Below are 18001 nucleotides of genomic sequence, written 5' to 3' on the forward strand. Positions count from 1 at the left end.
CATCAACTCTTTGCCCTTTTAATAAACTTAACTGTCCAAAAAGGCAACGGATGATCTTTGTATGCTTCCCCCAAGAAAATTAATGACAGAGAACATTGTCCCCTGCATCCCAACATGGCACGGTGGTTAGCATTGCTGCCCGGGTTTAATTACGGCCTTGGGTTACTGTCTGTGCGGAGTTTACACATTCTCCCCGTGTCTGCCTGAGTTTCCTCCGGGTGCTCTGGTTTCCTCCCACAGTCCAAAGATGTGCAGGTTAGGTTGATTAGCTATACTAAATTGCCCTTACTAGTCAGAGGGATTAGCAGGGTAAATACGTGGGGTTAGGGCCTGTGTGCGATTGTCATCGGTGCAGACTCAATGGGCTGAATGGCCTCCTTCTACACCGTAGGAATTCTATGATGAACCGAGGCTACTGTCAATTTGTTTGCGTGTGTCATGGGAGAAACTTAAACTTGGAAGTATGCCATGCCCATATATGACAATATATGAGCTCAGATATGATATCCTGCGATGAACAGCTAACGCTCTCTCTCAACTTAAATATGGTGATTGCCTGCGTTTGTGGGAATGGTACAAGGGAAAGTTGAGGAAGTATCAGAACTGGGACAAGGAATACAGGCAGTTGTTTCACCTTGCCATATAAAGACAATCACTCAGTGCTATTGCTCAAAACACTACAGCCTTTATTCTCGATTCAATCAAACTGGGGATTTGGACCAGTACATGAACGGTATTCAGTTAGATCCTTGAAGTAAATTCTCTTATTTAAATTATCCTTTGGTTAACAGTACAAAGATTGCTTATCAAACTGCCAGAATCTCAGCAGTATCTTCTCCAGAAGTCTGGGACAGAAGTCTGCCGAATTATTCGAAAAAAAAGTCATCCTCCTTACTTCATCATCGTACGAAAACTTGCTCTTGAGGTACTGAAGACTGCCGACTCTCTCCTTTTGAGTAACAACAGACACGAAAAGGCAGCATCACACAATTATAATACACAGTTCGGTAACCATGGCGCGCAGTTTTCTTCACATGGTCCGTGATGTGTATTAGACTTCTTTATCGTAGAAAGAAAAACACTATCGTTTAATTACCAAATTGTAAAAAAAAAGCAGCTTTTACATACATCAAGAGCATATAGAACTAGTGCATTTCTGAAGCATCAACTATTTAACAGAATGCATCCTATGTACCACATGTATTGCACTTATCTCCATGTACACCTTGACCCCTTATACGCTGCACCAAAGCCTCTTCAAAGTATGTAATTGTATTAAAAGATTATAAAGGTAAAAATACATTTTTTTATACATCAAATTCAGAAATTGGACAGAAGACTTTTTCTTTTAAATCTTTACAAAACACAGACGATGAAGTCAAAGATGCCACAAGGAAAGATTATCACTCGACTCGTGTCATGGTTATTAATGGGTGGGAAGGAAAGAAAGATGGTTGATTGTGGTGAATGGATTCGTGGATTGGATTATTATGGTGTCGAAATGCAACGTTCTGTTTCCCACCAAACATCCCTTTGGGTTATTTGGCAGCACAGACGAAAGCAGAGAGAGGGGTAGGTTGAACTGGGGCGGGGTGGGGGCAACACAGAGCAGGCAGAATTGCACTGCCACCTCTTATCTGACCTGCCTCATGTTCCATTCTACTGAAGTCCCCAGCTCGGATGCAAGTACACCCCGATAGTGTTTTATCATTCTCATAAAAGGAAGTCTTTGACAGCTCACGTTTTAAGTTAGTGTACAGTTACTTATAGTTTCTTAAATGTAAGACAGAGATCTTGTACCAGTTTCTCCGGTAACTCAGCGGGCAAAGGCACTGTTGCATTGCAGCAACAAACCATTCAAGACCCAATGGTCAAATTCTTGTGAACCCCCCCCCCACCCACGCCAGTCTGAATCAGGCTAGATCTCTCAAATCTTCAGGCTGGGCCTTCACTCTTGCCTGTTATCCATTGTGCTGGTGAGGATATTCAGGTGAGAAGAGAGATTAGCCTGTCCCACACAATCTGGGTCTGCACACGAGGAGTGGTGACTTGACTTGAGGAACCGGCCGAACCCTCTGCAAAGACACCCAATGGTCTCAACCCACATTCAGGAAAAGGAATTGTAAAAAAAATCACACATACACCATATGCGTATCTTCTGTTCAGTTGGCAGTTTTGAACATGGGGTGTATTCTTGTCAATACACTGAGGAACCAGTGTATTGGTACAGCCACAGCATAATGTGGGACGGACTGGGTTTACACTGAGGCAGAGAGAGCTTGTTGAGAGGGGAGGCAAAAGAAAACACTCAACATTCATAGAATCCTTAGGGTGCAAAAGCAGGCCATTTGGCCCTTCGAGTCTGCACTGACTCTTCGACAGAGCATTTTACCCAGACCCTATCCCTGTAACCCCACATATTTACCTCACTAATCCTAACCTACACATCATGGGGCACTAAGGGGCAACTTAGTATGGCCAATCCACCTAACCCTTTGGACTGCAGGAGGAAACCAGAGCACCCGGAGGAAACCCACCCAGACACAGTGACCCAAGCCAGGAATTGAACCTGGGTCCCTGGCGCTGTGAGGCAGCAGCGCTAACCGCTGTGCCACCGTGCTGCCCCCATTCCTATAGGTCACCTCGGAGAGCAAATATATTCAGGCTCATATTGCTTAGTGGGATTTGGGCGGCATGGCGGCACAGTGGTTAGCACTCCTGCCTCACAGTTCCAGGGACCCGGGTTCCATTCCCGGCTTGGGTCACTGTCTGTGTGGAGTTTGCACGTTCTCCCCATGTCTGTGTGGCTTTACTCTGGTTTCAGTTGCTCCAGTTTCCTCCCACAGTCCAAAGATGTATGGGTTAGGTTGATTGGCCATGCTAAATTGCCCCTTAGTGTCTGGGATGTGTAGATTAGAGGGCTTAGCGGGAGTAAATAGGTGGAGTTATGGGGATAGGGCCTGGATGGGATTGTTGTCAGTGCAGACTAGATGGGCCGAATGACCTCCTTCTGCACTGTAGGGTTCCATTTTCAGACTCACGATTCTTTTTCAAAAAACTGAAAATGAAAGAGGAAATACTAATTGAAGAACTTTGCTCACGTTCTATGAACAATAATTTTCTTTTCTGTTGAATCTCTCTTTTGTTTGCCAGCAGAGGGGGGTTGGGGAAGGGAAGCTGCCTTTTAGTTTGGCTTCAGCAGGTACGAACAGAGTGGAGGAAATGTTCTCCCTTTTGAGGAGGGAGAACCTTGTCAATGGGCACCAGTCTCCCACTCAACTCTCCATAAATCAGCACTGATACAGGCCCCGGAAGAGTCACTGTCCTCTCCCTCCTCTGGTTGTGAAAGGGTTCATCATAGCAGAGAGAGTTCTAAAGGAGGACAGAAGAATACATATTTTGAAATTAATGACCCCCCCCCATCCCCAAACCCCTTCCTCCCCCCTAACCAACCCCCACATGCCAAGTTACATCAGGGTATGAAATTGTGAAATGATGATTGCGTTGGGGGTGGGGAGAGTGGGGTAAAAGGGGGAAAGGAAGACTAATACTTTGTACATTTCACCCCTTAAAATGGACACAGCGGAGGCAGACAGCGGTCACCCTGCACAGCTATGACTGAAATGAGGATGGGGACGAGGGAAATAGACCAATAGCAAAATGAGAGAGGCAGCGAGAGCAAGACGGTGCCCTCTGATCGAGTGACAACATTTACAGGGGCGCTGATTGTGACGCTGGCAATGGTCAGGGCTTCCTGGTGAAGTTGGAAACTTGGCAGACCAGACCTTGGCACCGCCGCCGCTGCTGCTTTTGCCCATCATCTGACTCGCGCTGCGATGTCGCAAAGTACAATCGCAGCACATGCCACGCGATTCGCATTGGAGGCATGCATGCCCCCCCCACCCCCCCTCCCTCAACTCTACTTGCCAAATCTTCTGCTCACTGAGGCATTTAACACAAGGTGTCTGGGAGAGCGGGGGGGAGGGGAGGGGAGAGGGTGGGGTGTCCGGGAGGGGGTGGAGAATGCTGAGGTACAATTTTCTACACGGCAATTTCAACATTGCTAACTCTTCACGGTGAAATGCTGATCCAACACCACAGATTGGCAGCTCGGGAGGGCCCATGGAGTCCAGAATGTCCCTTCCACGACCGCAATCATAGGCCTGTCTAGTCTTGCCATCTAATCTATCCAGATCAGCGCTTCACCTTCAATCCCTGACTGTATAATATATCAACAAGGAGGGAAAAAAAAAGGTCAAATTATCCCAACAGTGCACAAGACATCCATCACGCTACATGAACGGTACAATCGTCATTTCAAAGTATTTAATAAATATTGCTTTTTACTCTTTACATATAGGTTGACTTAAAAAGGAGCACAGAGCAAAACATTGGCCTGGGTTCCACATAGTGGAACCAGAAATAATTACTCTGAAGTGACTTTGGTTAATTTGCCAGTATAAACGGGGCATTGTATTTCCAAACTGTTTTCCAGAAATGTGTTTGTTTTTTTTTCTTAAATTAAAAGAAGCAAAAAGGCAGAGCACTATCACGCTTCACACAACAGTTTTTGTCTCAAAAACCTATTTCTCGTATAACTTCTAAAACCCTAGGTAAAGTGTACAAAGCTTTTTAATAAACAACCAGCAACTCAGATCTGAAATTCAAAATTACATTGAGTTATTCCTTGAAAAGCAAACACTGAACGACTAACACGTTAACTCAGCACCCTCAGGAACCAGAGGGTGTTCCACAGCTAAAGTGCCCCTGTAGGAGGCACTTTTTAAAAATTATATTTTCTTCTGAATTTCCATATTATGTCCTTTCTAGTGCTAAATGTAACCTAGCAACATCCTCTGGTGTGAAATGTAAGTTTATTGTTTTCAAATCATCTGGAGGTTCACAAGGTCCAGACTGTGGACTAAAACGAGTTCTTCTCCCTACCGGGGAGGGAAGGGGGTGAACAGGAGGAGGAGGGAGGAGCAACCGGAGGAGGAGGGAGGGGAAACTGGAGGAGGAGGGAGGGGCAACCAGAGGAGGAGGGAGGAGCAACTGGAGGGGGGAGGGGCAACCAGGAAGGGGTGGAGGCAACCAAGGGGGGGTGGGGGGCGCAACCCGGAAAGGGGGGGGGGCGCAACCAGGAAGGTGGGGGGGGGGGGGGGGGGGGTGGGCAACCGGGAAGGGGGGAGGAGGAGCAACCGGGAAGGGGGGAGAGCAACCAGGAAGGGGTCGGGGGGCAACCAGGAAGGGGTCGGGGGGCAACCAGGAAGGGGTCGGGGGGCAACCAGGAAGGGGTCGGGGGGCAACCAGGAAGGGGTCGGGGGGCAACCAGGAAGGGGTCGGGGGGCAACCAGGAAGGGGTCGGGGGGCAACCAGGAAGGGGTCGGGGGGCAACCAGGAAGGGGTCGGGGGGCAACCAGGAAGGGGTCGGGGGGCAACCAGGAAGGGGTCGGGGGGCAACCAGGAAGGGGTCGGGGGGCAACCAGGAAGGGGTCGGGGGGCAACCAGGAAGGGGTCGGGGGGCAACCAGGAAGGGGTCGGGGGGCAACCAGGAAGGGGTCGGGGGGGCAACCAGGAAGGGGCAGGATCTGGAGGGGCACAGGAGGGGCTTGAGGAGGAATGGGAGGGGCAGGAGGAGAATGATCTCAACTGAAAGCATTAGATTCCCCAGACAATTCAAGTCGATGGCATCAGCCAGGGTTTGTCGGAGGCGAGTGGGTGTCCAGTGGATTAGTGAGAACTTTTAATTTGGATAGCAATATCATTCTCGAGAATTCCCAAGCTCCTTAACTCCAGCTTTTCTGTTGATATATTGCCGTGTGGTCAGAAACACTTGCACTCTATTCTGTCTCTGTCCCCTTCCTATTTAGTGTTACGTGCTTATTGTCTGGTCGGTGGGTTGGTACCTTCTTTAGGAAAGTGCGTTTACTCCTTAAAGAGTTGCCTCTCTTGCCTCTTTCATTCTTCTCAGCACCCATGCACAAGGGCCAACTGTACCACACCACAGCTGCATCAACTAATGAGAACTAGTCCAAGCCAATTCTACATGGTTGATTTCTATTCTCTTCGCAATGCTTTAAGAAGGAAAGGTCATCAACTTTAGTGTTTTCTTGAATATACAAACTAAATTGACTTCCTTTTTTTTCCTCTTCTCTTCATCCCTTCTTTCTCGGTGAAATAACACTGAAAAAAAAATAAAGCGACTGAAGTCAGTTCACGAGGACATAGCCTCCGTGTTGAGTATCAACTGTCTCCATCATCTCACAGTCAAAAAGCCCTGGTAGCTCAGGGATGGTTATGTTCTTGTAGGTCGTTGGTGAGTCAGAAGCAGCATTGCATGCCTGGCTTTCGGACAAAGCCAAGGCAACCTGCGGGGTTTGGTTGATGGTATACGGGCAGTGTTCGGGGTAGCTGGGCTCTGGGGGTACGGCTCCGACTAGGTCGCAAGGCTGGTAAGGATACTGCAGGATTTGTTGCTGCTGCTCGAGGTGAACGTGGGGCTGAAGTGGAGGTTGTGCTGGCTGCTGAACGGGCGACATTTGTTGCAGGGATAGCTGAAGCTTGTAGTGCTGGCTGAGGAATGGGTCGCACTGCATCTGCTCCGAGGGCTCCACGACTGGGCTCAGTGCTTGGGCCATGCTGAATTGCTGCTGCTGCGCTTGGGAGTGAGGTATGGGCAGCTGTTGGGTTTGCTGCGGGTAGGAGCCTTCTGCAATGTGCATCTGGTTAAAATAAGCCTGGAGCTGCGATTGCTTGTGGAGAATCAGACGTTTCTGTTGTAACCTGAAATGGGAGATCAGAGGTTTAGAACCAAGCTACAGTTCATGAGGCAATCAAGGCAAGTTGGAAAGAACCTTGTCAGAGGGTACACTCTGCACATTAGGTGGTTTTCGCTGCTTTCCAAATAGGATGATCGAAGGAAACATTCAATTTATCCTTTCGTTGTATGTGGGCATTGCTGGCAAGGCCAGCATTTATTGCACAGTAAGAAGTCTCACAACACCAGGTTGAAGTCCAACAGATTTATTTGGTAGCACAAGCTTTCGGAGTGTTCCTCCTTCTTCAGGTGAGTGAAGGGTTGTGTTCAACTCTTGTGTTCACAATTCTTCACTCACCTGAAGAAGGAACGACCTAGTATTGTGAGACTTCTTACCGTGCTTACCCCAGTCCAACGCCGGCATCTCCACATCACAGCATTTATTGACCATCCCTATGGGGCAGCACAGTGGTTAGCACCGCTGCCTCACAGCACCAGGGACCCGAGTTTGATTCCCAGCTTGGGTCACTGGATGTGTGGAGTCTGCACGTTCTCCCTGTGTCTGCGTGGGTTTTCTCCGGGTGCTCCGGTTTCCTCCCACAGTCCAAAACACGTGCTGGTTAGGTGCATTGGCCGTGCTGAATCCTCCCTCAGTGTACCCGAACAGACGCCCGAGTGTGGCGACTAGTTTTTTCACAGTAACTTCATTGCAGTGTTAATATAAGCCTACTTGTGACACTAATAAATAAACTTTAAATTGCCCTTGAGCAGAGTGGTTTGCTAGGCCATTTCAGAGGGCAGTTAAGAGTCAACCACATTGCTGTGGGTCTAGAATCACATGTAGGTCAGATGGGGTGAGGATGGCAGATTTCCTCCCCTAAAGGACATTAGGGCGACACGATGGCACGGTGGTTAGCACTGCTGCCTCACAACACCAGGGACCCGGGTTCAATTATGGTCTTGGTTCCCTGTGTCTGCGTGAGTTTCCTCCGGTTTCCTCACACAGTCCAAAGATGTGCAGTCAGGTGGATTGGCCATGGTAAAAAAAAATTGCCCCTTCGTGTCCTCAAGATGTGCAGTGAACCAGATGGGTTTTTACAACAATTGATGACAGTTTCTCTGTCATGCAGACAAACTTTCAATTCTAGATTTACTAACTAAATTTAACCAGCTGCCATGATGAGATTGTAACCCATGTTCATTAGCCTGGATCCTGGACCTCTGGATCACTAATCTGGTGACATTACCACTGTGTCACCATCTACTGTTCGGCATTTGGGGCTAAGAGTATGAAATGTCAACATGGGATGTTCCACTGAATTGTGAAGTTTGGGAAGTTTACCTGTGTTCCTGTAGTTGCTGTTCCAGACTCCTGGGTATTTCCTTGCAATACATTGGACAGCTGTTTTGTGCTTTATTCAATAAGCTTGCGTTCTGTAAAAGGTATAGGATGGAATTTGATGACAACAAGAATTTGCATTAGTACTGCACCATTAACATAGCAAGATCAACATATGAACATGGAAATTAGGAGCAGGAGTGGGCACTTCAGCCCTCTGAGCCCACTCCGCCATTTAACATGATCATGGCTGATCTTATCCTGGTCTCAACTCCACTTTCCTACCTGCTCCCCATTGCCTTTCATCCCGCTTTTCATCAGATGCATAACTTTCTGTTTCTTGAATCTGTTGATTGATTTTGCCTCCACTGCACTCTGGGGCAGTGAGTTCCACTTCCGAGAGAAGTCGTTTCTCCACATCTCAGTTTTGCACCTACCTCCTCTCGCTCTGTATCTATGAGCTCTTGTTCGAGGCTGTCCCACATCTGCTCAACGCCCAGCTTATCAATCCCCTTAAGCATTTTATATACCTCGATCAGATCCCCCTCATTCAACTCCAGCAAGTACAAGCCCAAGCTGTCCAACAGCTCCTTGTACGACAGCCCTTTCGTCCCTGCAATCAATCTGGTGAACCTCTTCTGAACAGCCTCCAGTGCCACCACATTTTTTCTCGAGTAAGGAGAGAAAGCTCCCCACCCCCCACCCCCCAAGAAGAAATGGAGCATTATGGAACAAAATTTAACACCAAGCTCCACAAGGAGATATTATGTCAAGTGGAAGTATGTTTTGAATATTGTCTTAAAGGGGGGAGTGAGAATAAGAGGAAGCAAAGATTTAGGAGCCTTGAGCCTAGATAACTGAAGAAACGGCTGCCAACATTGGGGTGGGGAGAAGGGGAGGGGGCAATGGGAAAGGAAATTGGTGCTGCACCCAGAGGCCAAAATTGGAGGAGTGCAGGAACCTGCAGAGTTGTAGGGCTGGAGGGAGCGAAGCCATGGAAGGATCGGAGGATGTGAATTTTAAATGACATCATTAGAGACACTTACAAGGAAATTATTATTCAAATGAAGGAATATTACGGTGAGACCCCACTGATCTCTTTTTTTTTTGTGTGTTTCTTTTAAAAGATCCAACTCACAAGAGGCCTTCTGGGCGATTTAGGAACAGATGCTACGTTTCCGCACCACTGCCCCAGAATCACTGAGATGACAGTGGGACCATTGAAGGGAGAATGCACCCTGTGACGAGTTAAACCATTTAAAGAAAATTGAATATGCAGGTCTTTTTCAAAATACTCAGGCATTACATGGATTGTTGTGATCTTAACATTCTGATTAACACAGAGGCAGATTTAACTTTTTTCTATTTGAGCATTCCATCTTGTGCAAGTCCCCTGTCTCTCCTGCAGAGCCCTGCACATTTTTCCTTTTCAGATAACGGTCCAATTGCCGACTGAAAGCCTCAATTGACCATTGCCTCCACCGGGCCCTCGAGTGGCGCATTCCAGATCCCAACCACTCGCTGAAAAAAGATATTTCCTCATGTCGCCATCGTTTCTTTTGCCAATCGACTTAGATCCGCGCCCTCCTTTCTCGATCTCTCTCCCCCCCCCCCCCCCCCCAAGACCTCAAGTTTCCTCTCCATCTACTCTGGCCCTTGGGCCTGCCACTGCGGGGTTAAAAACGCAACCTCAGGCCTGACACTTCTAGCCTATCCACGGCTCCGATCCTCCCCCCCCCAAACCCCTTTGTGCCCACAGTTCCCTCTCACTTCCTGTTCTGTCTCAGTCCGACAGGGCACTGAGCATGCTCAGAGCACAGCCCAGTTTTGTGCTGGTGCCCTGGCTCCTGTACTCACTGATAGGGGGCTTTCTCACATGTGGGGAATTCTGGGTTAATGGTCTGCCATAGAGACCAATTAGTGAACTGGAAGATCAATAACAGAAAATGCTGGAAATATTTAACAGGTCTGGCAGCATCCTTTTCCTTCTACTTTAGTTTATAACGTTCCTTTTTATCTATATATTAGTGATAAAGCTTACAGATTTTACATTCAGGTCCACAGCCCAAACGACACTATAGTATTCTGAGTCACGCTCAATCTGGGTCTGGCAATACCTCAAAATCAAATAACTCCAATGCTTCCGTCAATATGCATAGTGAACTGCAGCCCCACACTTGTTGTGTTCTCAGCAACTTCAGAGAAACACATTCAGTAGGTGCTCCTCTGATGGGTTTTTGGTGAGTACAATTTGTCTCTATATTGCTCAGTTGTGAGATTGGGCAGTGGTCGGCACTGCTGCCTCACAGCGCCAAGGGCACGGGTTCGATTCCAGCCTTGGGTGGCTATGCAGAGTTTGCACGTTCTCCCCATGTCTGCGTGGGTTCCTCCGGTTCCCTTCTACAGTCTAAAGATGTGCAGGTTAGGTGGATTGGCCATGCTAAATTTCCCCCAGGTGTCCCAGGATGTGCAGGTTAGGTGGATTGGCCATGCTAAATTGCACAGGGTTATGGATAGGGAGGAGGAAGGTCAGGTAGGATGCTCTTTCATAGAGTTGATGCAGACTCGATGGTCCAAATAGGCTTTAGGGATTCTATAGGTGGTGGGGTGTTTTTCAGGTGGATGAATGCCAGGAGAGACAGTTGACTCTCAATTTGACAGTGAGTTTCTGATTGTGGTTTGCTGTTTAATCTTCAATGTACAGGGAACTGTTATGATGATGGTATCAGGAGCTGACGTCTGCGTTCTTACAGAATACAGCCTTTCAGTCCCAAGACTCAAGTTTCTTGCCCAACACCCAGATCTGGGGAGTTGAATGCCATCAAAGTTTCGTGAACAAAAGAGATTTGAAAGTTAAGCAGGTTTAGTATTGCTCAATGGCTGATAGGTTACCACTGTCCCAGGCCCTGACGTACTGAATTGCAATGTTGGAAACAAAGGAACCCAAAGTTAAGGATTCTCAATTGCTATTGCAGTGATTTAGAAGACTCCAGTCTCTTTTCTGTGAATCTTGTAAATGTTAGATTGACCTCTGCATCCACTAGGTATTCAATGTTTTGTTTTTAAAACATGAAACGTATTGAACTCTGCATGGCCAGTCCTAACCCAAGCAATTGCTGGACAAATGGCACAGTCGGTTAGCACTGCTGCCTCACAGCGCCAGGGACCCGGGTTCAATTCCGGCCTCGGGTGACTGTGTGGAGTTTGCACATTCTCCTAGGCTCTATGTTGGTTTCCTCTCACAGTCCAAAGATGTGAAGGTTAGGCGGATTGGCCGTGCTAAATTGCTGCTGGGTGTCAAGGGGATTAGCAGGATGAGGACATGGGATTACAGGGATATGGCCTGGGTGGGATTGTTGTCGGTGCAGGCTCAATGGACCTGCTAACCCCCCTGACACTATGGGGCAATTTAGCATGGCCAATCCACTTAACTCACATATCTGTGGACTGTGGGAGGAAACCTGAGCACCCGGAAGAAACCCACGCAGACACGGGGAGAACGTGCAAACTCCACACAGACAGTGACGCGAGCCGGGAATCAAACCTGGGTCCCTGGTGTTGTGAGGCAGCAGTGCTAACCACCGTGCCGCCCTTAGTTTATGAACTAACGCATCTCGAATTTTCTACCAGGTTTCCTTTATTTTTAACAAAATGTGCTGCCTTGCAATTAAAATCCTCGAGATAAAATACCATACCGGTAATCGATGTTGTAAGTAGTGCGTTTCGAGGCTCTGGCGTCGCGAGAGCATGTGTGGATGGACTCCATTAGGGTATAATGCTACATTTTCTTGATGACGAGAAGCTTCATCCTACAGTAAAAGGCATGGTAGTGACTTTTTTATTGCAAAATCTGGTTAATGGTGCAGTATTCAATTTGCAGTTACAGCTTACGTGGATCAACTGAGTTCAATTATTTTGGTGAGATTATCTGGCCTCCCAGCTGTGTATTTCCCAGCCAGCGGCCGGTGGCGCAGTTTGCTAGCGGTGGGATTCTCTGGTCCCGCCGCTGTCAATGGGAATTCCCGCTGACGTCACCCCACGCCGGCAGGAAACCCGCGGGAGAATCCCGCCGGCATGAACGGACGGAGAATTCCGGCCTTAATACTTTTAACACTTAAACTTACTGGAAGAGGTAATGATGTCTTACCTGTAAGGAAAATATCTCAGTCCATGCTGCAGGGGAGATAGTGGATGCTGAGTCTACGGGAGGGGATCAAAAGTGTACTTGGAGGACATGGGTGTGGAGAGGTCTTTTCATGGCTGGGAGGGAGGTAGAGATTCAAAGCAGAGCTCTGGTCAAAAGACAAGATAGGTGGTAGGGGTGGGACAAAAATGATCAAGGGAGACAGAGAGATGCTCCATCAGCAGGAATGTAAAAAACAATCCAGTGGAAGAGAGAGAGATTGGGGTGAAGTATCAAGTGCAGGAGGTTATCACAACCCCAGGCTCACTTGCTGGAAGGCTGCGTGGGGAAACTAATAATTGTACCACGTGCGAGGACAACTCGGGAAGTGCTTCTATACCCCAAGCTTTGGGGAGATGTTGGCACAACCAAGAACAGGCAATGGCATGGGAACATTGCAGAGGGACTGGAACCACTTCCCAATTAGGTTTGTTCCTGTTCGAGATCCACACCCAACATTTAATTAATTAATTATCTAACTGCTATAAACACATCAGAAAAGGGGATAGAACCATTTCCTACCCAGTGGGTAGAATTTTTCTGCTGCACCCCCCCGCCCCCTGTGGCGTGTTTTGCAGAGGTGGATCTTCCAGTCCCGCTGCTGTCAATGGGGTTTCCCGTTGTTCTCACCCTCTGTTGCCAGGGAACCCATGATGGGGGCGTTGGGGTGGGGGGGCGGGGGGTGGCTTTATGTGGGACCAAAAGATCCCACTAGCAGGGATGGCCAGAAAATCCCACCCACTGTTCCTCAGTCGTTATTAGGCCAACCCAGTCATTGAAAACGGATAGAGTTTCATACCGGCGCAAGTCCTCTAATAATGTCCTTGAACAACAAACTTTGGTAGGGAAGTTTACCTGGTGATGGTTGGTGAGGAGACCTTGTAAATGTGTTGCCGGTAACATATCAGGATCTTCATCTGAGCCCAACTGTTCGTACAACATCTGTACCTTGTTGAGTTCTAGAATCCCTTTGGTTCTGGCTAGATTCTGAAGATGCTGGCGGAAGGCCACGATACCTAGTCGAAGAAACAGGAGTCAATTGGTGTCCTCGACACAGGTGGGAACATAAAAACTTATAACACAACAGAAGGCCATTCAACCCACCACACCGGTGCTGACTCTCGGAAAGAGCAAGCAAGTTATTCCCCAATTCTGCACTTTGTTCATAATCCCATGGGTTTCTCATCCACCAGTACCTGCCTGACTGCCTTTTAAATTATTTACAGAACAACTTCCACCACCTACTCATGTGGCGTGTTCCAGATCCTACAACTATCTGGTTGGGTGGGTGGGTGGGGGGGACGACACAATAAGATGTAGACGGTACAATGGATATTCTCTTCAAATTCAACAGATGCTGCTATTTAATAAGAAATCACTTATCGGGGACCCACGGTTGTGGCTCAATTCTGAATTTTTTGCTTTCGTTTTGTGAGCAAGTGTGCCGTGCTGTAGCTCTACTCCTGCTCCTGTCAGCCACTTCGTCATGGAGTGGGAGGATGCTAAAATAGTTTACTCTCTTAGGAGTAAGGCTTCACCCCAGAACTTTATGACAAAGACGGAAGTGTGACCAGCTGAACCAAACCTTACACTCCCCAACAATGGGGAAAACATAAAGATTAAAGCAAAATACTGTCAATGCTGGAATCTGAAACAAAAAATGCTGGAAAATCTGAGTCTGGATGATCCAAGGGCTAGATGACCCGTGACTCAAAACGTTGACTCAATTCTCTCTTCACAGATGTTGTCAGACCAGCTGAGATTTTCCAGCATATTCTGTTCTTTGTTGCGTGGGAAAATATAAAGCCTTCTAACAAAAATGAATCAACCATGAGGGATTATAAATTTGTCAGTAAGAATGTGTTTTTAATCTTACCCATTTGTTCCTGTTAAAAGCTCAAGCCACTGACCCACAGTCACCACTTGCATGCAAGCTTCCCGTTTTCAACACTTCCTTTACTGCAATCTTGCAAAGTGCACTTGTCGAAAGCAACAGGCTAGACAACAACGTTGGTTCGGGGTCAGAAGATTTAGGTTTGAAACGCAGTCCTGGGCTTGATCACACACAAGCCACACTTGACACTCCACTGCAACGTGTGTTGGGGTGGCACAGTGGTTAGCACTGCTGCCTCACACTGCCAGGGACCCGGGTTCAATTCCGGCCTCGGGTCACTGTGTGGAGTTTGCACATTCTCCCCCCTGTGTCTGTGTGGGTTTTCCTCCGGGTGCTCCGGTTTCCTCCCACAGTCCAAAGATGTGCGGGATAGGTTGATTGGCCACGGTAAATTGACCCTTAGTGTCAGGGGCATTAGCTGGGGTAAATATGTGGGGTTACGGGAATAGGGCCTGGGTGGGATTGTGGTCGGTACAGACTCGATGGGACGAATGGCCTCCTTCTGCCCTGTAGGGATTCTATGTGTCGATGGAGGCAATGAAAACGATGACCTTTTCCAACGTTTAGGTGGGTGTGAAATATACCTCACCCAACCAACACCACCAGAGTAAAATGGATGCTCTTGTGTGAAAAAAGCCATGCCATTTGTTTTCACAACACTGTTTAAAGTGATTTGCCATACAGAGTGTTTAACAAAGGTTGTAGTGATAATGTGTCAAATAAGCTATGCACAGTCAGGCAAGAGTTGGCGGTATTTAGGAATTGAAATCAAATCTACGTCGAAGTGGACAGCAAAGAGAAGGAAATGCCCAACATTTCATCTGACCACAAACCACAAATTGGAGTTTACTCGCAGTTACAACACAGTAGATGTGGAGAAGACGTTTCCACTTGTGAAACAAGAACCAGGGGTCATAAGTATGAGATCGTTGTTAATAAATCCAATAGGGAATTCAGGAGAATATTCTTTTTAAACCCAGTGTGGTTAGAAAAAGGTTTATTAGTCACAAGAAAGGCTTACATTAACACTGCAATGAAGTTACTGTGAAATTCCCCTAGTGGCCACACTCCAGACGCGTGTTCGGGTCAATGTACCTAACCAGCACGTCTTTCAGAATGTAGGAGGAAACCGGAGCACCCGGAGGAAACCCATGCAGACACGGGGAGAACGTGCAAACTCCACACAGACAAGTGACTCAAGCCAGGAATCGAACTCAGGTCCCTGGCGCTGTGAGGCAGCAGTGCCAACCACTGTGCCACCGTGCCGCCCACAGTGGAATTAACGAGGGATAGGTGAGCTGAATAGCACAGGCGAATTGAAAGGGAGGCCAGATAAACCCATGGAAGCCAAAGGAAATGGGGAGGATTGTGGTGATGGGGTGAGATGAAGAAAGGGGGAAGGAAGTTTATGTGCTGCATAAACATTGACACGAACCTACTGGGAAGAACGGCCTGTTATTTTGCTTTGCGACATGATAATACAAGACAACCCTGGTCTGCTGGAGACCAGAGTTCAGACCTCTGAATTCTGGGGTAATATTCAGTGGACTGCTTCCATTCAATGGGAATGGAAGGGCAATAATCCCACTGACTCCCCGCCCCCCGTTCCAGTAGTGCCAGTGACCTGCCACATAAGCAAGTCTTTGATACAGAAACATCAGTGTGTGACCCAGTGGATGTAAAAAGCCGTGGAAAGAACTGGCTGCCTCATGCAGAGATGATGATAATGGTGTGTATTTTGTCATTCTAATGACAGCGAAACTGTCAGCGTTCTCGTTTACTGCCTTGTGAAATTGATAGCAACCTCTGGCGTCCATACATGCATAATTAAACACGGAAATCCAGAAGTTGCTGTCGGTGACTCCTTGCTTCTCTATGGGGTGTGGTGGTGAAATTCTCGGAGATGGAAGTCAATTAGAAATGACTGATCTGATGGGGCGGCACGGTGGCACAGTGGTTAGCACTGCTGCCTCACGACGTCAGAGATCTGGGTTCGATTCCCAGCTTGGGTCATTGCCTGAGTGGAGTCTGCATGTTCTCCCAGTGTCTGCGTGCGTTTCCTCCGAGTGCTCTGGTTTCCTCCCACAGTCTGAAAGGCGTGCTGGTTAGATGCATTGGTCATGTTAAATTCTCCCTCAGTGTACCCAAACAGGCGCCGGAGTGTGGCGACTAGGGGATTTTCACAGTAACTTCATTGCGGTGTTAATGTAAGCCTACTTGTGACACCAATAAATAAACTTTCGACTTTATGTGAGCTTATTACACTCTTATCTCATTATTTAAAACACCAACAATGTTAAGGCTTATTGTATGAAAGTGTAACTAAGTTTTTAATGGCATACCAAGTCACTGCTGAACAATTATTTTTAAAATTTGTCCATGATATTTCAATTTGTAACTTGGTTCCATGTATATTTTTTCCTTCGTAAAATTTCAATAAAATGTGAATGATGAAACCTACTTTGGTTTGTTTTCTGTGAGAATTCTTCATTGTGACTGGCTTGCTGAGCCTGTTTGATGACATCTCTGCTACTGGATGCCTAGAGATCTTTGGTAGCTGAAATTAATATCGGGAAAGGGGAAACCCATGCCACAGAGATTGCTAGATCATTGTGGGCAGCTTCTGCAAGGTCAGTTTTGTCTCTGACAGCAAGATCGGGGCCAACGTAATAGAATCTGTATGAAAGGAATAACGTAACTGCCCGACAAGCTATCACTGTTTCCGAGCCAAAGATATAATCACATGCAAATTCTGTTACTGCGCTGACAGCACCCATGACTAGAGCTATCGTCACAGAAACAGAAATGAGGAATCATAGATATTTAAGGACAAAAGGAGGTCAAATGGTGGCTTGAGTTCGTACCAGCTCAACACTTTCTATTCTGGATATGCCCCTCGATAGAATAATACAACACACAAGGAGACCTGTCCATGCTATGCTAAATCTTAGAAAAAGCTATGTTACACCAGTCTCCTATCTATTGACTCTGTCTACACTTCCCACAGCCTCGGCAAAGCAGCCAGCATAATTAAGGACCCCCACGCACCCTGGACATTCTCTCTTCCACCTTCTTCGGTCGGGAAAAAGTTACAAAAGTCTGAGGTCACGTACTCAAGAACAGCTTCTTCCCTGCTGCCGTCAGACGTTTGAATGGACCTACCTTGCATTAAGTTGATCTTTCTCTACACCCTAGCTAACATGACATTCTGCACTCTCTCGTTTCCTTCTCTATGAATGGTATGCTTTGTCTGTATAGCATGCAAGAAATAATACTTTTCACCGTATGTTAATACCTGTGACAATAATAAATCAAATCAAATTCTAGTGCCCTTTCATATTTTAACTCAAGGTGTTAACTGAGCAGTCAGCAGACCTCACATCACGGTAGGAAAGAAGTTAAGCCAATGGAAATCAGAGGAATGTGGCAATCTTGCACTTGGGGTAAAGTGACAAAATGTCTCGTGCGCCGCACTCAGAACCCTGTTGGGTCGCATGAACCTCCCGGACGGCAGATGGTCCATCTCTGATGTAGAAAAATATCCATTCCTGAAAAGTATTGCTCCAACTTTTAATTTAAGGATTCACCGACCAGTGCAAGCAACTTCTCACTATCTACAGTCTCAAACCCTTTCCCAATTTTGTACAGATGAGACTCTGGCTGAATCTTCCCTGCTCCACAGTGAATGTGCCGAACTTTTCCGTGTCTATTCTTTTTGTTCTTTTTATTATCCCATCCACGGTGTGCTTTTCTCATAGTCATTTAACAGGCTGTCCCAGCCTGCACAGTACTCCAACCCTAATATATCTGGCACAGATTCAGCATTTC

The 18001-nt window shown here is 47.2% G+C and overlaps 1 protein-coding gene across 1 annotated transcript in view; it reads right to left on the reverse strand.

Annotated features, from left to right (window-relative positions):
* Nucleotides 1-5204: 5204 nt before the first annotated feature.
* sik2a (salt-inducible kinase 2a) overlaps nt 5205-18001 on the reverse strand; it is a 170613-nt gene continuing 157816 nt past the window's right edge. Inside the window, exons 12-15 of the mRNA XM_078198965.1 lie at nt 13135-13295; nt 11792-11905; nt 8100-8191; nt 5205-6783 (exon numbers count right to left, since the gene is read on the reverse strand). Of these exons, the coding sequence (XP_078055091.1) occupies nt 6210-6783; nt 8100-8191; nt 11792-11905; nt 13135-13295 (941 nt within the window). The 3' untranslated portion in view covers nt 5205-6209. The remainder of the gene's footprint in view (nt 6784-8099; nt 8192-11791; nt 11906-13134; nt 13296-18001) is intronic.

This window comes from Mustelus asterias, chromosome 27 (genome assembly GCF_964213995.1).
Source record: "Mustelus asterias chromosome 27, sMusAst1.hap1.1, whole genome shotgun sequence".
Taxonomy (NCBI): domain Eukaryota; kingdom Metazoa; phylum Chordata; class Chondrichthyes; order Carcharhiniformes; family Triakidae; genus Mustelus; species Mustelus asterias.